This window comes from Drosophila pseudoobscura, chromosome 3, assembly GCF_009870125.1.
Source record: "Drosophila pseudoobscura strain MV-25-SWS-2005 chromosome 3, UCI_Dpse_MV25, whole genome shotgun sequence".
In the NCBI taxonomy this organism is placed as follows: Eukaryota; Metazoa; Arthropoda; class Insecta; order Diptera; family Drosophilidae; genus Drosophila; species Drosophila pseudoobscura.
In genome coordinates, this window is record NC_046680.1 from 22,816,101 (window position 1) to 22,840,851 (window position 24,751).

General features: G+C 47.9%; 1 protein-coding gene across 3 annotated transcripts in view; it reads left to right on the forward strand.

Moving 5' to 3' along the window:
• Nucleotides 1–24,751, forward strand: part of Pgant9 (polypeptide N-acetylgalactosaminyltransferase 9) — a 60,574-nt gene that overhangs the window by 15,111 nt on the left and 20,712 nt on the right. For 2 of the 3 annotated variants that reach the window (XM_015185315.2, XM_015185314.2), the window contains exons 2-6: nt 1,438–1,509; nt 11,873–12,753; nt 18,452–18,820; nt 18,895–19,059; nt 20,268–20,461. In XM_015185315.2, the coding sequence (XP_015040801.2) occupies nt 12,339–12,753; nt 18,452–18,820; nt 18,895–19,059; nt 20,268–20,461 (1,143 nt within the window). In that variant the 5' untranslated portion in view covers nt 1,438–1,509; nt 11,873–12,338. The remainder of the gene's footprint in view (nt 1–1,437; nt 1,510–11,872; nt 12,754–18,451; nt 18,821–18,894; nt 19,060–20,267; nt 20,462–24,751) is intronic. The other variant, XM_002138981.3, reaches the window with a different exon arrangement.

Here is a 24,751-nt window from a genome sequence, read left to right on the forward strand (position 1 = left end):
TCGCTAATTAGTGTCGCCATTTCAATTAGTCCCCGGAGATGTGTGGCCCAGATGGGTGTCACCCAGAGAGACCAACACCCAACCAACAGTGCTACGTCATGCGATTGGAGGTCTCTGATAGTACGTCCGTCACTACCTGTCCTCGTGGTACCTTGAAGTATCGTTGCATATCGCCAGCCAACAACAAAACCTAACCGGTTCCATTCAGAGCGTGGTGTTTCGGGGGCAGAGGGCAGCCGACAGCTGAGAGCAGAGGAAAATGGCAAAAAGCAGGAAAAAAATGCGATAATACCACTATGTGGGCGCTTGAACTGAACCCAAGAGAAAGCGAGGAGCCAGTAAAGTGCCAAGGGGAGAGAATGATTCCCCCCAATGGGACACTATACCATATTGACTGGCCCTGCGTTGCTGTTGGCGACCCACAAAATGTTTGCAAAACGTTGAGGAATCTTGTAAGCGCAGGGGAAAACCATAGGAAGGAATCTACCAGAGCTTTTGTCTGCTAAAACCTTGTCGATTAGCGTTCAAGAAGGGGGGTATACAGGGGTATATCATGTTGAAGGGTACACTAAATGCAAATTGGTGACCCCGACAAGTTAATTACGCTTAAGAGCAATGTTGAAGGAATCTGTCAGAGCTTTTACTTGGCGAACCATAGTTTATTAGCGTTGAAAGAGGGGTATATGGAATGTTTAAGAATATCCTTGGCAGGTAATGGCGATTGGTGCCCCGACATCTTCATTATTAGTTAATTGGATGTGGCAAGGATCGTGAGGAAATGAATCTGCTTTACTTGAAAGAGGGGATCTAGAATGTTTACGGATAGCTGGTGACCCCGACACGTTACATCGTGGAGCTGTATGAAGGGAATGGGGAGTTTGTGAGAAAGGAATTTGTATTAAATACCAAAACATTGGTGCTTGTTGTTTACATAAGAAGTGTGATATGTTTGAGTAAAAGATAGCCAAAATTGGTGACCCCGACCAACTCGTTTTCCGTTGAAACTATTGGAAAAAGCCTCACCGACCTGACACACCCACAGCTAATAAATTTAAATCATAAACCATAAATAATCGCATTAAACGTAAACGATGTGCTAAACAATCGGAAGCGCCTTTCAAAGTGTGCTTTAATTTGGAATAAACCGGAATTTCATTTCATATTTTGCATAATTCGTAAATCCCCAAAAAACACAACTGAGAATGAGAAAGTTTTGCCGTTGCTGTTGCTATGGAAAGTTTTCCCATGTGGCATTTCCCAAGCGGAAATGCGGAAGAGCCATATGGAGCAAGTGCCATAAATTAGTATGTCGCTTACAGAAAAATAATTAAATGCATGAAACTATTATATATTTATTCCATAATCTATGTGCTATCTGTTGATACAACGTATCGCTTGAAATAACATTCGCCTTCCATTTTCCATTCTCCATTGCAGCCTTCGGTCACGCTTCGAAACGCAGGGTTTTCCTTTGAAGGAAATTCGGGAAGAATAGAAGTCCATGTGGAGGTGAGTCCCCGCTTAAGTCCGCGCTTCCCCTTACCCGTCTACGAAAACGATACGAAACGAAACGAAACAAACAAATTTTTAATGTCAATTTGTAGTCGGAATTTATGATGTCCATTGTTTTGTCTTTTAGTGCTCTGCTTTTTTTTTTTTGTTTGTGTCCTGCCAAATATGGCCACCAAGTTCACTGAATCAGGCCCCCGAACTGGGGGCTACTTGTGCACTTTTGCACAAGCTGCTTACTGCGTCCGAGCAAAGGTCCAACGAGATGGGGGCTTCATTGTCTCGACTGGTGTCCCCTCTTTCTGGGATACCCTTTCAGAGGGTATTCAAGGGTCGAATATCCTCTCAGATTCATGGCTTTTCCTGCACCTAGCCCAAATCGTGTCAGGAAAGGCACAGTCACAATCAGTTGAAAGACAAGTCTTTTGGGATGAAAACTTTCTTGGTTTTTCTTTGTAAACTTCGGAAATGGAATCGAATATCTCAATTCTATATCTTATAGATCAATTTTCCAGGGTATCTAAGGCTTCGTAGCGACAAAGTTCGACATTTCTGTGTTGCTTTTCTTTTCTTTTCGTTTTGTGGACATTTGCTCATTGTCGTTGTCGCGTCGCTCTTGGCCTCGTTATTGTGCCAAATGGCCATAAAAGGTTAATTGGGTCCTTAGCAACTGTTGGGCAGCAACAAATAATGCAAACATTCCACGGACTTCGACTCGGGACTCCGACTCGGGACTCGGGGGTTCTCCCCTTCCTTCAGCAGCAGCAAGCAGCAACATGCAACTTGCGACATAGAAAAATCTTAATTAGTTAATTAAAACAACAAACAAACTGCAGTCCAAACTGCAGTCCAGGTCCCAAGACACTCTTGCTACTAGAACTGGTTCGGTTCTATCCGGCAAGGGGTCTGTCTGGTCCTGCAAGTAGTTCACTTGGGCTACTGCATAATTCATTCGGTTTTAATGACAACACGAGGATGGCGATGGAGTTGGAGGTGGAGGCGTGGATGGGCGGATGGGCCTGGTAGCTGTTGGAGCATGGAGGATGATAGTGATAGAGAGACGCGTTGTCTGGCCCTTGCACACCCATACCATACCCATACCCATACCCCCATTCCATTCCATAGATCTCTCTCTCTCTCTCTCTCTCGCTGTCTTTCTCTGTGGTTCCCCTTTTGTGCGGGTTTTTGTGTGTCGAGGGAGACTCCTTCGAAATCCCTCGAGGTGGCATTAAACTATGAAAGGCATTTAGTTTAGCGATTTATATAGGCGACCTTTTGACAGTTTTATGTCCAGGTTGCTTCCCCTTCCTCAACTGCCTCAACGGCCTCAACTGCCTCACCTCCCTAGCCCCCCACTGAACGATAACGAGCACAAATGTTGCTTGCTCTTCCTCTGCCTTTTCTTCATTAAATGGAGCGGCAAATGTATTTGTATCTGTGCTTCTGTGTTTCTGTGTATCTCTGTGTCTGCACTCGTACGGATGTATTTCTCTTCGTTATCCTTTGGCATCATCGATGCAATTGCCTGGCAGGGATTTATTTGCTTTTAAGCAGTTTGTAATTGCCAATATATCTGACGGGACATCGAATGGAATGGCAGACAACAGACAGCAGACAGGGCCCGCCGAAGTCCGCTGGGGAATCGGAATTGAATTCCTTCTTAACGAGAGAACCAAATTAATTCCACACAGACCAGACCCCGAGGCACACAATTCCGGCATTCGGTGCTGGGGATGTCGAGTGCCACATATGCACACAAATGCCTTCAAATTTGTTCCATCGAATATCATTTATGATATTTTAGAGCACACTTTCTCCGTTCTCTCCTTCATTTGACCTTTTTCTTGGGTCATACAAATTGTTCGAAAAACGGGTCCCCCGAATAACGTAAAAAGGCTTTCCCGCAACCGCAACCTGCCCCACAAAAGGCGGGGACCTAATCTGCTGGCGGGACCCCCACCCCAAAAAAAAGGGAGCCTGCTCCGAGCCCTGACATAAAGAAATGACCAACAGCCATTAGATATTAGATATTAGATGGAGCGTTGCCACGTCGAAGGGCGTCGGAGGGAGGGCAGAAAATGAAACCATTTTTGTCATTTGACAGGCAATTTTCAAGCGTAACATTTTCGATATTTTGTGTGGCCCTTCTCCCCCTCCTCCCCGGTATTTTCCGCCACAACGCAACCGAATTATCTTCCCGGAAAACGGGCGAGGAATAAAATATGTCCTGTCGGACGGCGGGTGACCCAAAAAAAATAAAACCGAAAGAAAAAGGAAAAAGGAAAAATGTATATAAAATCTGACGATAATAGTTTATATGGCTAAAAGCGATTTTCCCGTACACTCTCGCACACTCCCCGTCCCCGTCCCATCCCCGTCCCCTTCCCCCGCAGGACATGTGGCTAAATCTGTTGGCATTTCTCATGTTTCATGCCTGTCGCACAAAACATTTCGACCCCTCCGGTTCGGGCCAGGAATTTCGGGCCCTATTCTGTGCCGCTACTGTTTCTGTTTCTGTTTCAGTTTCAGTCTCTGTTTCCGTTTCCGTTCCTGGCCTGGAATATTTAATCGAGCTGCCACATTGAAATATATTGAGTGCATTACCAAATCCAGCCGCTGGGCTCCGCTCCACACATCTCTCGGGCCCATTCCGATCTCTGGGCTATCATTTGATTAAATCTAAATCTGTTTACGAGCCGCACAGTTTTTCCGCAGCCCGCAGCCCGCTACAGGCGCGTTTTCTTTTATCATTCCAATGGAAAGTAATAAATTAATTTTTCTCCCTCCCTCCCTCTCCCACTCTTTGCCTATCTCTATTTTGTTTGCTTTTGTAAAACCTGAACAAACAAAATTAACGCTGATAACTTTTCTGTGTGGCTAAATCTTTTAGACTAGTTGTGGCAAACAGTTTTGTGGTAGTTCTGATTGTCGAGGGAAAACAAAGCCGGGTGTACAGGGACTGAAGGAGGGGAATAGGGCTCCGGCAAAGGATGCATGAGCAAATAGTTGGGCATTCGCTGGCTCTGCGCAACCCTGAGTGTTCACCGATCAAACAGATGGCCAATAACCATGTTCATAAGCATTTACACAAGAGCTACCACATACTATCTATCTTGTTCACACATCTATCTCTGATGTTGTCATTAGAAGATGTGATAGGAAACATCTAGACCAGCGGCGGGGGCACGTTCTTACTCCCAAGACCGATGCATGGTCGCAAATGTATCTGTGCGATAGGCATTCTTGGCGTTAAGATAGTTTTCACCAATAATTTCAAGCCCTACTTCCGTATTTCTTCGTTGGAACATACACTTTCTCGGTGTTCTCTAATGGGTATCCCACAAGTCGACTGTTTTCCCTCCTCTGTGTGAGTAGGATATGTAGTGTGTGTGTGTGTGTGTGCCTCCTTTAAAAATGTTTCGTTCAGTTTGTTGGAAATTAGTTTCTTATTCAATTTGGTGCCCAAAAGTTGATGGGCCAGCGGCCAAACAGGGCCAGCAGTCTTCCAACAAAAAGCGCCCAAAATGCATTTCCCGATGCAGAAGAAGAGGGGGTGGCGGGAGAGGGGTAGGAAAAACAGCGAAACGGAACTCAAACAAAAGCCCGAAAGTCGAAAATCAGCGGAAAACACACAAAAAAATAAAAGAAATCGTGAAAAATCGTGAAGAAGAAGGCTCTAGTCTGGCGGTGGAGGGTCCCCATCGCGTCCGATCGAATCCAATCCGGTCCGGTTCCGTCCAGTCATGTTGAAAAATGGCCAGCCATGGAAATGCTATTGGCCCTGACACTGACTCTCTGACTCTCTGGAAAAGAGGCAAAATAAATTGACTGTTGGGGTCGGGAAAGTGGGAGAAAGAGTGGGGTCCGTGCCGTGGCCGCAGGTGGAAACTGCATGCATATGCAAATGAACAAATGATTTCCCCGCGGCTCATTTGGAGTTTCATTCGCTTCGATTGGTACTCTTTTTGGGTACTCTGGGGGGTTTCTTTCACTCGAAACCCGTTTGACCCTCAAATTAGTTGGCGGTTCCAGCTTTGCTTTTGGCCAGGCGGCCAGCGGTCAGCGGCAGAAGCTGACCTTGTTTCTATACGTTGGCCCAAACCAAGCCAAGTGCAAGGTCAGCAAAGAGGGAGAGAGAGAGAGAAAGAGGGGGCAAAGAATGAGTGAAAGAAAGCAGAGGGAGAAGAATCTCTCTGGGGAATTCAGATTACGTTTCATCTGGATTTTTGTGGATTGTGGATTCTGCTGCTGCTGATGCTGTTTCTTGTAGCTTGTTTTTTGTTTGCTTTTTGGGCTGGGCCAACGAGTTTGGCCAGTTTCTTGGGACAGTTTGCGGAGTAAATTAGCCAGCAAAAAATCTCTTGGCCAACTTTTTGACAAGTTTGTTGGCCACAGAGGAAACGATTTGTGGGCTGCCTGCCAGTCATCATAGATTATCATCTCAAGAAGGGGAAATAGACTACAGATGGGATTTGATTTGATTTCTGGTTTAGTGGATGCCACAGCCTAACGATCGCATGGCACGGGCTCTGTTCGGTTCATTCAACTCCTCTCATCATTTTGATGGGTTTGGCTTTCCATTCCATTCTGATTTCCATCCGTCGTCATCTGTCATCTTTCGATCACCCAGATCCTGTTTTGCAGCAGAAAGAGATGTCTGGAAAAGCCATTTAATTACATTTTCCCCATGCCTCGTGGTTCGTGCTTCGTGGTTCGTGCCTCGTGTCTTCGAAAAGAGGGAAAATAATTTCTGCTGCTTCTGCTGCTGGCCGGCTTTTTGTCAAATTGAAAGCCATAAAAAATGCGTGGCATGTTTCCAATTGTCGGTCGCTCCACGATGGGGCATGCTGGATGCTGCGGCTGCCTCCTCGTGGCTGCTGGGGATCCGCTGGGAAACTGGTCTTCGGACGTGGACTGGTTCGGCGGATGGCAAATTAACAGTTAAGCGCCAACGGTAAATAATTGTCAAAGACAACATCCCATCCTCGATGCCTGCTGCATGTTGCATGCTCGTGATGCACCTCGGATGAACATGAGGATGGGGATGCGGATGGGAATGGGGATTGGGATGAGATGAAGATGAAGTCGCGCCATCGCAAATGAGGTTTGACTGGTTTCGCCGCGACATGAACCAAATGCCCAAAAGGAGTCTTTGCCAGCCAGCCAGCCAGCCAGCCAGCCATTCAGTCAGCCAAATACAGTGAGCACTGCCTGGGAGGGAGGTTTTCCTCCTGCTTGGGAGAAATCAAGAGAGAGCTTTTGAGAGATGCCTTCGAGGGTGCAGTGTAGTGCCCCTTTTAATGCTTTAGAACCACACAAATTCATAAGAGTCTGCACTCTTCAGGCCCTCAAGAAAATACTTTGAAGGGCGTGAAGGGTACACCATTCACTATGTTTCTCCGAGTGTATCCATACAGTACCATATTTTTGAAGGATGTGGAAAGTACCGACATGTAGCGCATCTGCGGCTTGGTTTGCCAGAAATGTGTACAGATATGTACACGTTTATGGGAGGGACTGTTTCCACCCGCCTACGGAAGGAGAGAACTGTAGAGAGAACTTCTTGAAGCTTTAGAATCGTTTATTTGTTCATAGAATTTCTCCAGTTTTCTCTTAGATTTGGTCTCTCAAAATCAAAATGAAATTAGAATGAATTAAGATTTCCATTTTGTGGCAATGCCACGATTCGCACTGTACCTCCACTCCGTTGCACTCCACTTTGCACTCCACTCCCCTCCGCTCTCTACACTCTGGTGGCGGGGAAGAGGGGTTCAGTTCTGTTTCTTAGACTGGAAATTCTAGTCGCCTTGGCAGCTTCTCTTTGCCTCTCTCTGGCTCCCTGGGTCTCTGAGTCTCTGGCTCCTCTGCCTGCTGGCGGATGTGCAAATATTTTGATTAAATTTTCTCCCCCCGATTCTCCATGGCAACTTTCTTTCCACGAACCAAAACGCAGCCACCGTGTGCAGTGGCTTCATCATCATCAGCAGCGGCAGCGGCAGCGGCAATAGCAGTGGCAGTGGCAGCAACAGTGTCTGTGGCAGTGGCAGCTATCTCTCAGTTCTGGCTGTCTCTCACTCCGTTCCCAGGTGGCATCTTTAGTGGAGCACAACGGTCGGTGGCAGCGGCTTCTCCGTGACTGGAGGATGACTTGACCCGTGGCTAAGACTTTCACCACCCCTCCCCACCAAAGTGAAGGCCAAAAAAAAGTTCAGAACAGAAGAACTTCATTAGAGAACTCATTAGCGGCCGAAACTTTTCCATTTTCCGGAGAAAATGAATATTAAACGCGTTTCCTCCGTTCTGCCCGGCTCCTCTCTGGTTCTGGTTCTGGTTCTGCCTCTGCCTTCGTTTTAATAACTGTGGATTAAGTCTGCATAAATAATAATGATTATAAACTGTGCGAAAATGCACTCCCCCCTCCCCTTCACCTTGCCCCCTGGAAACTTTCTGAATAAGAAAATGACAAATGATCGCCCGGGAAAAGTATTCAGAAAGTGGCACCCAGGATGGAGGGAGCGACAATAAAGTTTTCGCCGCTCCTTTCGTTTCGGTGGAAATGCGAAAAATTCGAGGACTTTGTTATGCGTAATTTGAGGTGGCTTTTCGCTGCGTTTTCCTTTGAGTTTTCCCTAGACAGGGATGGGAATGGGATAGGAATGGGGCTTTCCTTTAATCTTCTTCCGTCAAATTATCTCGGCAATTATTCGCCGTGAAGGCTCCTTTGTTTAATGGAACACCCCTCAGACCCAGAGATAGTCGCGAAAGCGGAGGAAGACGCCCTCCCCCACCCGCGACTGTTATTCAATTGAATTGTATCTTATCTGAGAGCCAGAAGGAGCCAGTAAAGAAGGGAACCACCAGCTAGACGCACAAATTGCTCGACTCCTCCGCTTATCAGTCAATTAGCCCGGCGATAAGACATGCGACAACAGCTTGGGCGAATGGGCAGGTAATGAAGAACGACAGACAGAGAATGCCAGGGAATGGCAGCTAAAGGTAAACTCAAGACAAGTAGCCCAGTCGCGGTGGGCGGGGGGCGGCGAGTGGGGAGCGGAGTAGGGGTATCGGCTTGTCATCGTAACAATGGCAAACACTTATCACCGTGGCCCTGTGCCCCTCTCCCTCTCTCTCTCCCAGTATCTTTTACTCTGTTTTTCTCCTGCATCCGTAATTTCGTTTTATCGCTGGAAAAACACACACACACGAATTTCCATCTGTTGTTCGGAATGTTTTACGCGGGGGAGGGGGCGGGAGCGGGGGTTTTCCGCAACACTCATTAAGCGAGACACTCAAAAATGTAAAATAACAATTTGGAAACATTCCCAGACTGGGGCAGGGTCGCTGCCAATCAGCTCTAATACACACGGGTGTGTGGCAGATGGGAACAGATATCCGCCCAGAAGTTCCATTTCGGGAATGTCACTTAAAATGGTTATCTTTTAATTGGATGCGCCCAAAGGTGGTTCTGAAACTGAAGATAGCCCACGATTTGCCAAGTTTCGAGGCCAATCAATGCTGGGTAATGGTAACGGTAATGGCGTTTGCCCACAGAAAGAGTCTCCTCCTAGTCGCATAGTTTTCCCAATGATTCCTTGTGGGGAATGCCAGAAAAATACCCTTATCGCAGTGCTGCAGCATGGGATATCCAGGGGATGGGCTAGTATCCTAATAAATGCCCCCACATTAAATGCCCAATTTAGAGTTAAACATAAACCGCAAAAACGATGCGATGGCCATTAAATATTATGATATCTATGGCCACATGTGGCACCTCCATCCCACCCCCATAAAGGCAAACGCATAGAAGCAAACATTGCGCATACGCCGCGTGCACCACAGTAAAACCAATGCCAACCAACGACAGAAGCGCATTTTAATTAATATACAAATTTAAATGCTGCACTCGAAGTGGCAGAAGGCAGACCGACTGACAGACTGACAGAGCGACAGACCGACAGACAGGGGGTGTATTTCGAGTGGAACGAGACGGCAGAAGGGGTGGCGGCGGTGGTTGACAGTGACCCACTCTGTTCCTGTTTGACAGCGAAAGTCCATAAATGTCACTTTATTGCAATCAGTCAATTATTGAGAGGAGTCTCTGTATATGTACTCTTGCAGATTGTTTATTGCGACCTACGTGCCTTTATTCCTGAATATATTCCAAATCGAGAGGGGGAGAGAACGATATAATCGAAAAGCTGTAATGCATATTACGAGTAGTGCATAAATATTATAAATGGAATTTAATTGATTTCACTTTCAGCCAGCCGATACTATTTGCTCAAAAAGGGCCTTCTAGGCCTATTTGTTGGCACAGTAGCTATGCCAGCCCCCCTTGTAACTCTTGGCTATCATCTGCGGGGTTGAATCGATAAACATATTCTATGTGGTTCTTGATGAACAATTGTGGGGCCCTGAGAGAGGTGTGTGTTCTTTGATTAGCTTTCGACCGATGTACACACAAATATCCATACAAATAATTGTCGGCCGAAATCCGCCAATTATCGTCGTGGCAATGGCTCTGTGGCTCTGTTGCCAGTACGGTCCGTAGACCGTAATTGAGATTGTCAACATTTGGTGGAGGGGACACCTGTATAGCCGCCCCGCACTCCTCTTAACCACACTCCCTCTCTCTCTCTCTCTCTCTCTCTCCCTCTCTCTGTCTGTTGCCAATAATTGCTCTATTTTGTCAGGGCAAACTTTAGTTATGTCGCAGTTGTTTTTGCTCTTTTTTGCAGCTGAGCAAGAGGACATGACATGTGTGTGGGTGGCGGGGAACCCCTTTCTCTTTTGTATTCAATTTACAAGCGCATGCAGCGGAAATAGCCCCAACATAGCTGCAGAGGGGGAGGAGGGAGCATGGCTCTTGAACCCAACGAGCCATAACAAAAGGCACACGAAGTAATTAACTCGTATTTATTGTATTCGCATAGTCGGCTCCCAAAGGGTGGGCAGGGAGGGGTGGCGACAAGAGTGGCATGAAGAGATTCCCCAGAGCGGATGGAAGTTTAGCTATAGGCGGTCACGGGGAAGGGGCGGGGACGGTGACGGGGATGGGGACGGGGACGAGGAGACGCTGCCCCATCTAATTGATAAGCCCAGAGTCGGCGTGGCCCTGGGGGCAAGCAGCGGCCTGCATGTGCACCCAATTACGAGTCAGAGTACGAGTCCGAGAGTGCTCCGCTCCCAGAAGTGCCCTCTGGTCCGACCATCAGGCCATCAGGGCTCCAAAGCCATGTTTATTAGTTTTCATTTGAATTCTCTCCTGCATACACATTTTCCTCTAATAGACTCCGGGAAACTCCACTCGGGGAAGCACTCGTATTAATGCAAACTGTGTTGGCTTCAAGTCAAGGGAATTCCTGCCGCAAGAGGAAGCCAAGAGGACGCGCGGCGGGAATTCAAAGGGAAGGGCATTTTAAGGAATCTTTTAACACAAAGAACCTTTTTTGCCGGCAGACTCTTTGATTTATGATGGGAGATTGTTGCTTTAAGTGAAATGTAGTCTCTGCGGGAAATTGCTTGAAGTTTTCCCAGGATTATGTGCTCCTGCGACAACCACAGAACGCACCCGAACCAAAACCCGTAACGGAAACCGAACCCGCACGTAACCCATCTCTGGGCGGTGGACAGTCAGTCGAGAGTCCGCTAATTGGATTAGCATCGAAGGGTATTCAACTGCGGTTAGCACTGTTCCCTGTTCCCCGTTCCCCATTCCCTGTGCTGCTGTGGGGGAGGTGTAGGGGAAACCGCACAATTTCTTGTTTCTGCCCCGGCCCGCAACATCTTCTTGCAACACGCAACTCCACTTCGTCTGCCTTGGGATCATGTCTATGGTTTATGGCCTGGCCTCTGGGCCGACGAACGCTGCTCTCTGTTCGCTGTTCCACTTGGGGGCTTGGGGGCCAGAGCCAGTGCCAGTGCCAGAGCCAGTGCCAGAGCCAAGTGGCGTGTCCATGTCATTTACCTGGCAGCCACTCAAGTGGTTTCAGGGAATGAGAAGCGGGGAGGGGTGCGGGAGCGGGTACAAAGTTCTGATGCGGTTTTTTGCTGCAATTATATAATATTGACATTAGTGGCATGTTGCCTGTCGCTTTATGTTTGTGCCTCTGCCTCTGCCGTTGCCTCTGCCGTTGCTTCTGCCGCTGCCTCTGCCGGTGCCATTACCGGAGATTGGAAGACGGCAAGAGCTTCCACGCTTAATTGCAGATGATGCTGCAACAGAGAGGCAGATCTAAAATCAATATTATTCTTAATGGCACAATTATTTGGTTTGCGTTTCATTTTAATGGCTTAATGCCAGAAATTAATTGCATTCGGCCTTCTGTTTTAACCCATTTCCCCCCCTCTGTCTCTTCCACAGCTAAGGACCCCCCATCCCCGAGGAGTGCAACCGCAGTTCTTCCCACAATTTTGAAGATTGTCCAGACATATCCCACAGCAAAAACCAGACTGATTCGAGAGCAGACTCCAAGGAAAACTATATTTTGATATCTTCCAGAACAGAACAGAACAGAACAGAGGAGAGGAGAGACCACATATCAGTGGAGAAAGGAGTGAGGGAATCAGAGAGGACATATCATAAATCACTTTTCTCTGTTTCTGGGAATTGATTAATGTTGCGTATACGCCATGTGCGCCCTTGCCGCGGACCAGAAGGACCAGAGGCCTCGTAACTAAGTGAAAGCCGCCGCAGAAAGTCCCGCAAAAAGCGGGAGAACGAGAGAGCGTGAGAGAGATTTAGTGTATCCGTTGGCACCTTTCTTTGGGGAAAAGCCCGTGCAAGAAAAACCACACATCAGCGAAACGAAAACAAACAAGCACCAAAGATGGCCTTCATCTGGCGTCGACGCTCGACGACAATCGTGAAGCTGGTGGCCTTCCTGCTGGCCATCTGGTTCTGCATCGCCTTCCTCGTCTACACGGACGACACACGGCGTCGTGCCGCCCAGGAGGCAGGAGGTGCCTCGGGCAGCGCCGTAGGAGGCGCTCCCCTCGGAGATCCCGTTGCCCTGCCCCTGAGGAACGGGGACGGCGACCCGGCCGATCCCCTCAACGACGACATCGGCCTGAATGGCAATGTCATCATCGGAGCAGGTGGCGGTCTACGCAATGAGCTGGAGGAGGCGGACATTCCGCCCACCGCCGCCAAGCCCAAAATAAACGAGTCCGGGCGCCAGTCCGCTGACAAGAAGCCCCGGAAGAAGGCGGCCCCCATTCCGCTCAAGCCAAAGCTACAAGACGGTGAGACTTCGTTTGTTTTTTGCAATTAAACTGATTTCAGGCTTTGTTGAAGATTGAGATTCAGCCTGAGATGGAGAGATTCCTTGAGCTGCATCCTTGAGCGGAGACTCCTTTGGTCAATCTCCATAAGAGGTTCACAACATCAGAAACAAATCAGAAAACTAATCAGTCCTTTTCCTGGGAAATTAGCTCTCCATCTCTCTGGGAAAAGTTTTCCTCTTCGCTTTCTTTGCTAACAGTTTTACCCAAGATTACTTTCTCATTTTCCCAGTGATTTAACATCCCTTGGGCGGGTGCTCCTTATCGAGTGCCTCCTTATTGTTGCCTGTGCGTCGAACAATAAGCATTTCTATTGAAATCAGTTGCACATTTATTTCCATTCCGGAATCCGCACAAATGGATTCACCCCCACCCTGCACCCTGCAGCACCCCCTGGTTCCTGTTCCTTTTTATCGGTGCTGGGAAATCTGTTTCTTGCTTTTCCCTGGACTCTTTGCAGTTCATTTCCACGCAATCGCTTGCAACTAATTCCCATCAATTCAATTCAATGCACATGCCCCCTACCGTTGCACCCATGGCACCCGTGCAACGGCTCACACACATCCTTGTTTCTTGTGAGAATGCATTTTGGGTCACCCGAAACCGAACCCCGAGCCCGAGCCCGCTCCCATCCGAACGGGGGATAATAACACATATGGGGCTCCCCCCTCGCTCCCCCCATGCTCTTCGAGGAAAACTCGCTGCTGCTGCTGTCACACTTCCTCGTTTTGCTCTGTTGGCCGCGCCACCGCCTTTTGTGCCTTTAAGAAAATTTCTAACAAGTTTTACAACAATGTCGAAGATGCTGGCCCCAGCGGCAAATACTAACAACCCGAACAAACAGCAACAACAGCAACAACTGCAACATTTGCAACTGCAACAACGCAGAGCACTTAACAACTTGGAATTGCTGCCAAACAACATTTTCAATGTCAGGCGAATGCTCAGCGGAGCGGAGGCGGTGGTGGTGGCGGTGGCGGAGGGCGGGATACTACAGGGATAGAAAGATATAGACGGATAGATAGACAGACAGGCATTCGCATTCAACTCGTGGAGGGGAGGAAATACACGAAATAACAAGGCAAAGGGCAACGACCAAGTGATACCCTCTGAAGGAAAGCAACTCCCTCAGGAACATGTGCTCTGTAATGAGAGCTCTACAAACTAAAGTAAATTGAATCCATATCCATAATCGAGTAAGAACCTAACTGAATATTTAGTAAGTGGACTTCGTGAGGATTGCATTTTCGGCGAGTGCTGTACGGCCTTTTAAGCCACGCGTAAAGGGTATGGATAATGTTACTTACTAATCAAGTCAAGCCGAGGCTGGGAGAAGGGGGCAGCCAGTGGAGGGGGAGTGGTAAGGTGGCAGATGTGGCAGATACAGAGTCCAGAGTTCCCGACCATGGGATAGATTTTTCCTCAATGGACACTTGACTGGTCGCTCTGCCTCTGCCTCTGCTTCTGCCTTTGCCCAGGCAAATCAATGAAGCCCGTCTGGGGCCCAACCAGGCATGACTCCAGAGAAGGGGGGCAGGGGCAGAGGCACAGGCACAGGCAGAGAGCGAAGGAATAGGAGGAGGAGAAGGCATAGATAGACCTCGCTTGTAGCTTCCTGTATGTCCCTCCTCCACTATCCTCGCATCTATTGGGCTGTGGCTCTGGCTCTGGCTCTCGCATGTGGAACAAGCATTTAAGATGGCATCAGCATGTGGTCGACTGACCATCAGTCCGTCGGGGCATATGGTAAGAGGAGGAGGAGGAGGAGGAGGAGGAGTTGGAGGATAGCGAAAGATCTACATACATCCCCCCGTCTCGGCCAATGCACGTATTTGCAATTTCGCATATCATGTTTGCATCTCTCGCCCCATCTTCAGCCCAGGTTCTGCCTTGCGCAACTGCAAGTCCATCTCCTACCCATTCCCATTCCCATCATCATCATCATCATCATAAGCATCGTTGAGGTGGCAAAGCTACAAGTGGGCTCCTTTTGGATTCCTTTTGGGATCGCTGCTCGAGCAGCAGCTGCCAGCTGCCCCATGGCGTCAAAATTGTGTGCAAGCCAACAAACGTTTACCAACACTCGCCAATGGATCGAGCCGTGGATCGAACCTCGAACAGTGGTTCGGAATGAACAACTAGGAACAACAAGGATTTGATCCTTTGATCTTTAGGGAATACGGAGAGGCAGAGCCAGAGGGAGACCTCTCATAGCAAGCGGTTGGATGGCTTGGCTTTCCTCTTTCTTGACAAAATCAAGAAATGTTCTATATTTTTGATGGCATTTCTGGCATTCGCTAGACAATGCTAAAGTTTTATAGTTTTCTCGATGGGGTGCCAGGGCGTCCGACCACTGTGGTTGCTCCTCCGACCTAGCCCTAGCCGTAGCATTCGACCTCCGTCCTCCAGGCCTCTGCCTCGGCTTGTGTGCCTGTGTTTGCCATGTGGTTGCCCCACGTTGTTCATAGCTGGTAATTAGTGTTGTTGTACTTATTGGCTTTGGCCTTGGGGCACAGCGTTACCACCACTCCACACCACACCATACCACACTACACCACCAAAAAGATGCAACAACGAGACGTGCGAGAGCGTCGTGGTACCAACACGACGTTTATCGCGCGTTCGCATCGGGTTCTCCACTCCACTCCACTCCACTCCACTCTAGCCCACCCCATGCCACGCCATACCATACCTTCTGCCTTCTGCCTTCTGGCCATGTTATCTTGATCGCTGGGATCCCTACTATCCCTGGGATACCTTCTTGGCCTGGCCCCTGCCGCTGCACCACCCTGCTGCACCCTCCCCTTGTGGTAGGGCAGGGGGTGGGGGCATCTGCTATACGCATAATTCTTGTTTTTACAATTTAGCAGCGATAATGATTTTATACCATATTCAAGGCAACAACATAGACACGCCCACCGAAGGCCCCCCTTCTTGTTGTTGGCTGTGCTAGTAGTATGCTGCCACAAAATGCGGCACAAAAGCAGATTGATTTGTGCCTCTCTCTCTCTCTCTCTCTCAGTCCTCCTCCTCCTCTTGTTACCCTGTTCTTTGGGGTTTCCTGTTTTTTTAATCAATGCTAATCCCAGGGAATGCGCGCTCGCATGTCTATTGTCATTTCCCTGCCATCGTGCCCCCCAGTGCTTCCACTGCCACAGCCACAGCCAGGGGGGACTCACACGTGACTCGCCCTAACCTCATTCGTTGTGCGAAATAGCGGTACTTTGGCATATTATGTTACAGTTATGCGGCGAACATGATGTGAAACATGAGCGACGAGAAGGAAATGAGAGAGAGAGAGGCAGCGAGGGAGCTAGGGAGCTAGGGAAAGGCATTTGTCATGTGCCAGACACACCCCCACCCACCCCTACTAGATCCACCTTTCACCTGCTGCTGCTGCCACCTCCCACCTGCTCCTCCTGTTCCTGTCTCTGTCAATAGCCAAACATTTATAGCTTCCTGTCACGCTCAGGCGTGTCCCTTGAGCGCTTCTCTGCGCTGCGATTGTCTTTCCTTGTTCTACCACTCCCCCCTCTGCCCGCGCCATTGTCAGCGCATGGCGAACATAACGCATACGCAGCGTTGTTTTTCTCGCATGTCCCGCGTCCCATACGATGGGAAAATGTCAACTCCGATTTTCTCATTGGAAAACTGCACGAATAATCGAAGCGGAGAGCATTTTTCGGAATGAAGCAACGAGTTTTAATATTTTACAATACGATTTAACCGGAAATGTGACAAGAATATTGAAATATTTCCTGTATGGGAAAATTCTTAAAGAGGGCAAGCGAATGGGGGATTTGTTTCCTTTGTTTCTTTGGCCCCACTTCTGCCTGGGCCTATGGGCGTGTCCCTAATTGGTTTACTCCTGAAGGGGGGAGTCCTGAGAATAGTCCCGGAGCCCTGCCGCTGGGCATATCATTAATATCTCAAGGGGCCATAAATATGCAACAGTGAATCAATAAAAGACATAAAATCCAGTTACGGCTCTCCACAGGCCCTCGCCGCAGACCATATTCTATTCTATTTTTTATTATTGCTTTTTATGATGACGATGCGTGTGCGAGAGGCGCCCAGCATGCGAAAAAAGTTCATTATAAGAGGGGGATGGAGGGGGGCCCAGAACAAAGGAATCCTGTGGCGGAACCGTGAATATTCCGCAATGAAATTGTTACCACGGCAACGGGCGACAAATCATACAATTTATGAGTGAAACCAACCAAGCAACCCCCTCTGCCGTGTCCCCTCTCGTCCGTGGGCCTACCGACGCCTGTGGCCGACTTAATGGTTTTTCCTCTCTCTTATTTCCATTTTTGTGTGCGAACAAATTTATTGTCGACTGATTGGCCTGCTCTCCAGTCCACTCCACTCCTCTCTCTTTCCGGAGACTATCATAATGCGGTTGGCATCCGCAGTCCCCCAATACCCCACTCTCCACGCCATGCCATACCATCCTTTAGCATCCTGCTTCTATCTTGCTTCTATCCTGCTCATTTTGCAGCCTTTTATGGCTTCTTATTTTGCCGGGGAGCTAGCTTTTTACACTTATTGAATTTGAAATGGTTGTGGTAATTGAAATGTTCTGCCCCCCTTTAAGGTGGGGTTGGGGAAGCCAGAAATATGTTTTGCCCGATGGTGGAAATAAAGAAGAATTTTGTGGCCAAAAAAACCAGTTCATAAAACCAAATTCGCCTCAATGGCTATGTTTTTATTGAGTTCTAATTGAACGGGTTATGATTATGATTGGAAAAGGGTTGGAATGTGGGGAACATCTGTTCGGAATGGTGGAACTTTACGAAGGGAGCCCCTAGAACTCTCACTAAATGCACTCGAACCACGAAATTTCCTAGAAATCCCCAGGCTAAAGATCCTCTCAAACCCCGAGGCTTGAGTAAATGTAATTCCGAAATGGAAATCCAGTTTAATTAAATTGGTAAGCCCTTTAAGCAGGGTCTTTGGGCTGCGTACCTGATATTTCCATTAGCAGGAAACCCGAGGAACTCGAGGATGGATAGTGGAAAGGCAGACAGTCAGACAGTCAGGCATTCAGGCGATGGCCAATAAGTGTCACTTGTGGCTGACAAATCGCATAAAAAGCAGAGGCAGGAGCTCACGAGCAGGATATATATGCTCCCAGGAGGAGCACAGCATGGCATGGCATGGCAGCAGCAGCAGCCGCAGCGGGAAGGAGTCGACTGAGAACAGGAGAATATTTCATATTTCCATGCAAATGCAAATAACAAAATAATAAAATGCACAGCAAGGACGGGAGTAGCAGCTGTAGGAGTGCTAGTCGAGAAGGGTGGGTGTGGGAGTGAGAGTGGGTGGGGGTCAGGACACACATGAGGAAATTTGCAAGGCAAACGATTTTTCATAACCATGTGAAGGAAGGACCCCACAAAGCAGGCGAGGAGCTCCTGATGATGGCAACTTTTCATGTGAAATGCACTGCGATTTATCTCAACAGGAACTTAATGTTTATTCGCCTCTCTCTCGCTCTCTCTCTATCTCTCTGTATCTCTGTGAGTTTATTTTGTCATAAATTTCACGCACAACAGGGTTCCCTTGTGCTCACCTCACCTTCAACTGCAGTTTTAAGGCAAATCAAATCAGACAGCAAATGCAAACATATTTCTCTACCTCTGTCTCTCTTTTGCAGATACGAAAAAGGTAATAGATCCGCCTGGCAACTTCGATGAGAATCTGGGGGAGATGGGCAAACCTGTCACGTTGCCCAAGGAGATGACCGACGAGATGAAGAAGGCCGTGGAGACTGGCTGGACCAACAATGCCTTCAACCAGTATGTTTCCGACCTGATATCGGTGCACCGCACACTGCCGGATCCCCGGGATGCCTGGTGCAAGGATTCGGCCCATTATCTATCGAATCTGCCTGCCACAGATGTCATCATTTGCTTCCACAACGAGGCCTGGACCGTACTGTTGCGCACAGTGCACTCGGTGCTGGACAGATCCCCGGAACACCTCATTGGCAGGATTATCCTGGTGGATGACTACAGCGATATGCGTGAGTGTTCTCCTTGAATCTTGTCTTGGAAGCAAAATCAATGAATCTACATCGAGGTTTATTCTCCATTTTAGCGCATCTCAAGACGCAACTAGAGGATTATTTTGCCGCCTATCCCAAGGTTCAGATTATCAGGGGGAAGAAGCGCGAGGGCTTGATTCGTGCCCGCCTCCTGGGCGCCCAGCATGCCAAGTCGCCAGTTTTAACGTATTTGGATTCCCATTGCGAGTGCACTGAAGGTGAGCAAGTGATGAATGTCGCTGCCTGAAAGCAGGCAACAGAATTCAGACTACAAAATACTCAGCAAACTTTTAGAGGGGATAATATTTGCGGAATTGTCACATTAATTTGTAGAATACCTTTAGGGGAAAACAATAGTGCGCGTGCAATAGATGCGATTAAGTGATTAATTTATTTGCCTGGAAGTAGGCAACACAATTTACATAAGAAGGTAGGTGCTATGCGCTGCTGAATTACTGCACTGCTACTTTAATTTGTAGCATACTTTTGGGTGGCAAATACTATTTGTCGAGCATAAGAACGACTAAGATGTAAGGTCTTCTCTTAAATATCTTAAATTAATATTGTATTCCTTGGTACGAAATTTCATAATTCAATCATAAGTATCCGCAACACGGAGACGTGTTTAAACGATTGACGAGCCATTTTCCACCTCTCCCTCTCGTAGATTTTCTCTATTACATTCACTAATGGAATGAATGTCAATCTGCCAATATGCTAATTCCCCAAAAAACTACAAGTGCGGCTCTTAATTGAGTAGATAGCATTTGTGCAGTCAGCATTTTTGGCAATACAAAATTCAGGCCAATAATAAATATTTAAATTTATGCGGCAGCCAAAAAAGCAAAGCAAAAGTAAAACCAAATCAAATTTAAATGCATAAATTTAATTTCTGTTGTACAAGCTTTTTTCCTAACCGAGTCTCCTCCTCTCCTGTGGAGTCTCCCGTTTCTGGTTTATGGCCCAGAGTGTAACGTTCTGTTCGTACCATTTTTGATGGCCATCAAATAAAATCCGTTGGGCACAAAACGATGCCAAATAAAACAAAGCCCAACTCGGGTAATTCACTTGAGCCTCGGTATTTCCCTGGATCTGGTTCTGCCTCTCTGGCTTTGGCTCAGATTCTGTTTCTGAGCCTCCCACTGCCACTCCCACTCGATAAGCTCAATGACTGACAAGAGAACGTAACAAAAGGCAATCAATTTAGTTTATTAAGAAAGTTGCAGCAAAAGCTGGCAATTGGTTGTCAAAAAACTATCCGAGAGTGAAGCGTAAAGAAAAGCAATTTCTCCTATCATGAGGCGGATGATGGATGGATGAGCGAGCGAGTGCCGTGCCGTACCGTGCCCCGAAAAAGCAATTAAACCCGCTCGTAGTCGTATTTTCACAATTTCAATTTCATCCTTTCATCCTTTTGTTTTCGCAGGCTGGCTGGAACCGCTGCTGGATCGCATCGCCCGGAACTCCACCACCGTTGTCTGTCCCGTCATCGATGTCATCAGCGATGATACCTTGGAGTACCACTATCGCGACTCCAGCGGCGTCAATGTGGGTGGCTTTGATTGGAATTTGCAGTTCAGCTGGCACGCGGTGCCCGAGCGCGAGAAGAAGCGCCACAATGTGAGTAGATTTCAGTAGAATCTGATTATTTCTCCCCCTGGCGGGAGTCTCCTCCCTCCTCGGGTTACCCTAAACATACGCCGCATGGCGTGTTCCTTGGGTTTGAGTTATGTTTTTGTTTGTTTTACCCAATGGTTACCATGGTTATTTTGGCTCGAAACCGTAGTGAAAAGTGGGGTTACTCCCGCCTCCCGGGGAAGCCCTCGCTTAAAGCGCTTGAACGTGACTACAAAAACTGAATGTTTGGCGTAAAAAGGGAATGAATTCCCCTGCCCCTGCCACTGCACACACAAACACTCTCGCAGAGATACGGATACGGAACATTCACATCCATTCACACGTACAGGCCACAAAAGTGTCGTTTGCGATATGAGCTATTAGAACTAACAGTCGCTCTTATCACGCTGCAGATGACCGAAGACTTGAGATCAAATTTGCGTTGAGGAAGACTAAAAGTTGGCAACCTTTTATGGAGGTTTGTCTGGGAAGAATGTCCGGGATCCGAATAGTTAAAGGCAGAAGTTTTATGAAGTATAAAAAGGTAATGCTGTGGCAATAGGATCTACAATAAATCGTAGTTCTACTATTAGACAGAATCCACACAGAAAGTGGGTCAAAAAGAAATAAACTCCTTCTAATTTTAGTTGGAATTTATTGATTAACTTGTGAGCGGCGGGGTGTTATGGTGCTATGCTTTTAAGGCACACTGTCCCAGCGGATTTCATATCCTTTGCGGACTGGAGGAGCCCCGTGCCCCATCCTGCCTGCTGCCATAACTTTCCATGAGCCAAAGAAATGGCTTTTGCAGTTTATGGCCGCCTGGGCGAGCCACGTACAAACTGTAACCCATACTCCGACACGCAATTAGATACTCCCGCACACACACACACACAAACACACACACACACACACACACACACAAACACGCCAAAGATAGAGAGAGTGAGTGTGAAAAGGGGGTCGGGGGTGGTGGGGGGGCGGAGAGACAAAGTGCTCCACAAATGGACATTCGAAACTGTCGATGGGTATTCCAGGCGCTGACAGCTGCTGCCTGTTCGTGTGTTTTCCTCCCGTCTGAATGGAGGAAAATCCTCCTTGACTGGGCCTCAGCGCAAACCATTTTCCACTTTTCACGTAGCAGCATCCGCATCCCCCTGCCATCAACACCTCTTTTCCCTTCGCCCTTCTCCCTTTTCCCTGCTTGAAATCCATGGGAGGATTGCAGTCTCTTCTCTTGCAGGATGCGTTTTTTGTTCCATTTGCTTAACATTTTAATTAAAAGTTCATAATTACAACGTTTTCTCTCTCTCTGGCGAATGGCAAATGGCGAGTGGCGAATGGTGTGAATTGGCTGGAATGTAAGCGATATTACGCATACGCCTCGTGGCTTAAAGGCCACAAATTACAAACGGAAACGGAGATCAGAAGAGATGGAGCAAAGAGCAGCAGAGGATGTGGAAGAAACAACGAACCATGACACTGCAATTAAAAGCCAAAAATGTTAACAGCAAATGTGCCGCACGACTCTGGGTAGTCGAATGCATGCCCTTTCCAGAGGGGCTATAACCCCATCCAGAAACGCAGAGTGTATCGCATCGTCGTAGGAAGGGTATCTTTGAATTCGACTTCCTTTCTTGCAGCTGCTTCTCTGCATCTCTGTTTCTGCTGTTGTCGTTGCAACTTGCAACGCATTCGGCTTTTTGCGGCGTAAATATCTGGCATAATTGTTTTTACAAGCGCCAAGGGGATTTATGAGAACATTGTTGCCGAAAAATCCTTGCCGAGGACACTGGGAAATTGTTGTTGCTGCCGTTGGCTGCTTTCTGCTTTCCGCCTTCTGCCTCCACTGCTTCCTGGCGACATGCGGCGTGCAATTTGGTATCCATGCCTGGCCCCATGCCTGGCCCTGCCTCAAGTTGCACTTAGCAGCTAAATCAAGTAAGGCATTTCCTGCCTGCCACCGCCACCGCCACCGCCGCTGCTGCCACTGTCTGCCGTGCCAACAGCAACATTGGCAATTTGCCGACTCGGAAGGGGGAACCGAGGAGGGGAAAGCGAGGCCCATAAATGTTGCTCTGTGTGCCACATGTGTGCCGACAATGATAATGGCTCAGCGAAGATTTCTCTGCCTCTCTCTGTCTCTGGCAGTGGAAAGTTGTTGCCTGAAATTGAAAATGTTTAAGCGAATGGGAAATACTCCAGAACTCTCTCTTCGGCAAAGCAAATCCCCAGTAAGTTCTTATTTCTTATAGTATCTCTTCGAGGTGTATCCGTCCCATCAGGTGGGCATCCTCTAGGAACTCTGCTGAAAGGCTGCTGCTCCTGAGGGGCACAGCTGTTGACAGCTCCAAAGCTGCCCGAATGAAAATCCCCCGAAACTTTTGATGTCTGTCCAAAGTTGCTTAACTTGTTACGAGTTGCCACAGCAGCAGCAGCAGCTATACAAACAGCAAGGAAACAGCACATCGCACAGGGAACAGGGAATCAAAAATACATATTCGTTATGGGCAATGCGATTGCCATTGCCATCTCCTTCTTTTGCCAGTCAAAAGTTTGTTCCTGCAGCTTTTGTTTGTATTTCCTCAGTGGAGGGGAGGCAAAAAGTTGCAAGGATATAGTACGATTATTTTGTATTTTTTTTCTATGAAAATAATGCTTCCTGCTTTTCCTGCAAAGCTAATCGATTCGGCAACGGGCTTTACCCGCCTGCCGGCCTGCACGCCCGCCTGCCTGCCTCTCCATCAAATCAATCAAATGCGATTTACCAAATCGAAATCCTCAACAGTTAATCATTTTAAACAACTTAATGTACATCTGCTGTGAAAGTTGTTTGCCTCCTCCGAAGGTTTTCCTTCCACAGACTTCCTTCACTTCTGCTTCGCTGCTTTTTGCTCTTATTCCAGAGCGAGAGATGGCAATGGAATTTAAATATTTAAGGGACGAACCAAAAAGCATAAAAATAAAAACTAATTCGCTTCGTTTGCCCGCCTTGGGCATGGCAATATTATGCCATATACACCCACACAGATATGTGTGCTTCGTGTATGTTTGTAAACTAATCCCCGCATAGAGGGAAAATCTGGAATAAAACTACAAACAATTTCATATCCATATGACGCGGTCCCAAAGGGGGAGCAGCAGCAGGAGTAATGGAGTAGCCGCCGCTGCTGCTGAGGGCGCTGAAACACTAATCCAATTATTTGAGAAAAGAAATCAGAAAAAATGGGAAGGAAGGAAAGCACCGGCAAAAAATGTATTCGATGGTAGGGCAGAGCAGAGCAGTGCGATGCCCTGCCATGCCATGCCATGCCATGCCCCGCCATGGCGTATGCGCAATATGCGTGCTCAACAGCTCACGGCTGGCACACACAGAGCACGCAGAGCACACAGAACACTCATACGCAATGTTGGCCAAAGCGTTTAACTATACATAGAGCGACCGAATATACATACTATAAAGAAGAGTGCCTAAAGTGCCAAATCCTCAAACTCCTCTCCCCCTGTACCTTACCCTTGCACTGGGTTTGGGTTTGCTTCTGGTTCGGATTCTGGGTGGAAAATGGCAAATGGCAAATGCAAAGGAATATTCTAGACAGAGTTTACCTTTAAAAATTGTTTAGGCTGTCGTCGTACTCTCGTCCCTCGTTTATATGCATGTGTAATGGGGCCTGTGCGGAAAGGTAAATGCTTTCCTAATACCCTAAGCGAACGGGGGAGTGTGGGGGGAGCGCCCAATAGAGAGCGGGAGAGAAGAGGAAAGCTCTCATCGTGGCCCGTTGCACGTTTCATTTCATTTCGCTCTCGTTTCAGGTTTATACCATTCTGATTGCCTATGCGTGCGTTCTCATGGCTGTTGCTGTCGAGAGTCCTTTTGTGCCTCTGTCTGTGCTGTCATTGTTCTGCTTTTCGGGGCTGTTCTTCGTTCCCTTCCTTTTTGGTCTGCCCTTCCTAGGAGAGGGTGCATCCGCTGGCAGTCTACTGGGAAGCATCTCTTCTGCAATCATGTTCAAGGGTATTCCACGCTTCGACTTCCTATTCTAGGCTTTCTTTCATTGTATTCTCTGTTGTTCTTGTGAAATCGTGCCTAACATTGAGCTAGTCCTTCAGAATTTCCCCATGTGCGTTCGACCTTATCTGTGTCTGTATCTGTGTGTGTGTTTTTGTATCTGCTGCGTTTGCGAAAATGTTCGACGTTTTCGCTCCAGTGACAAATGTTGAGCAGTCAATTCAAGGCCTTCCGTGGTCGGGTCGGGGCTGGCTTCCTCTGAGGCAAGGACGTGGCCAGAGTCT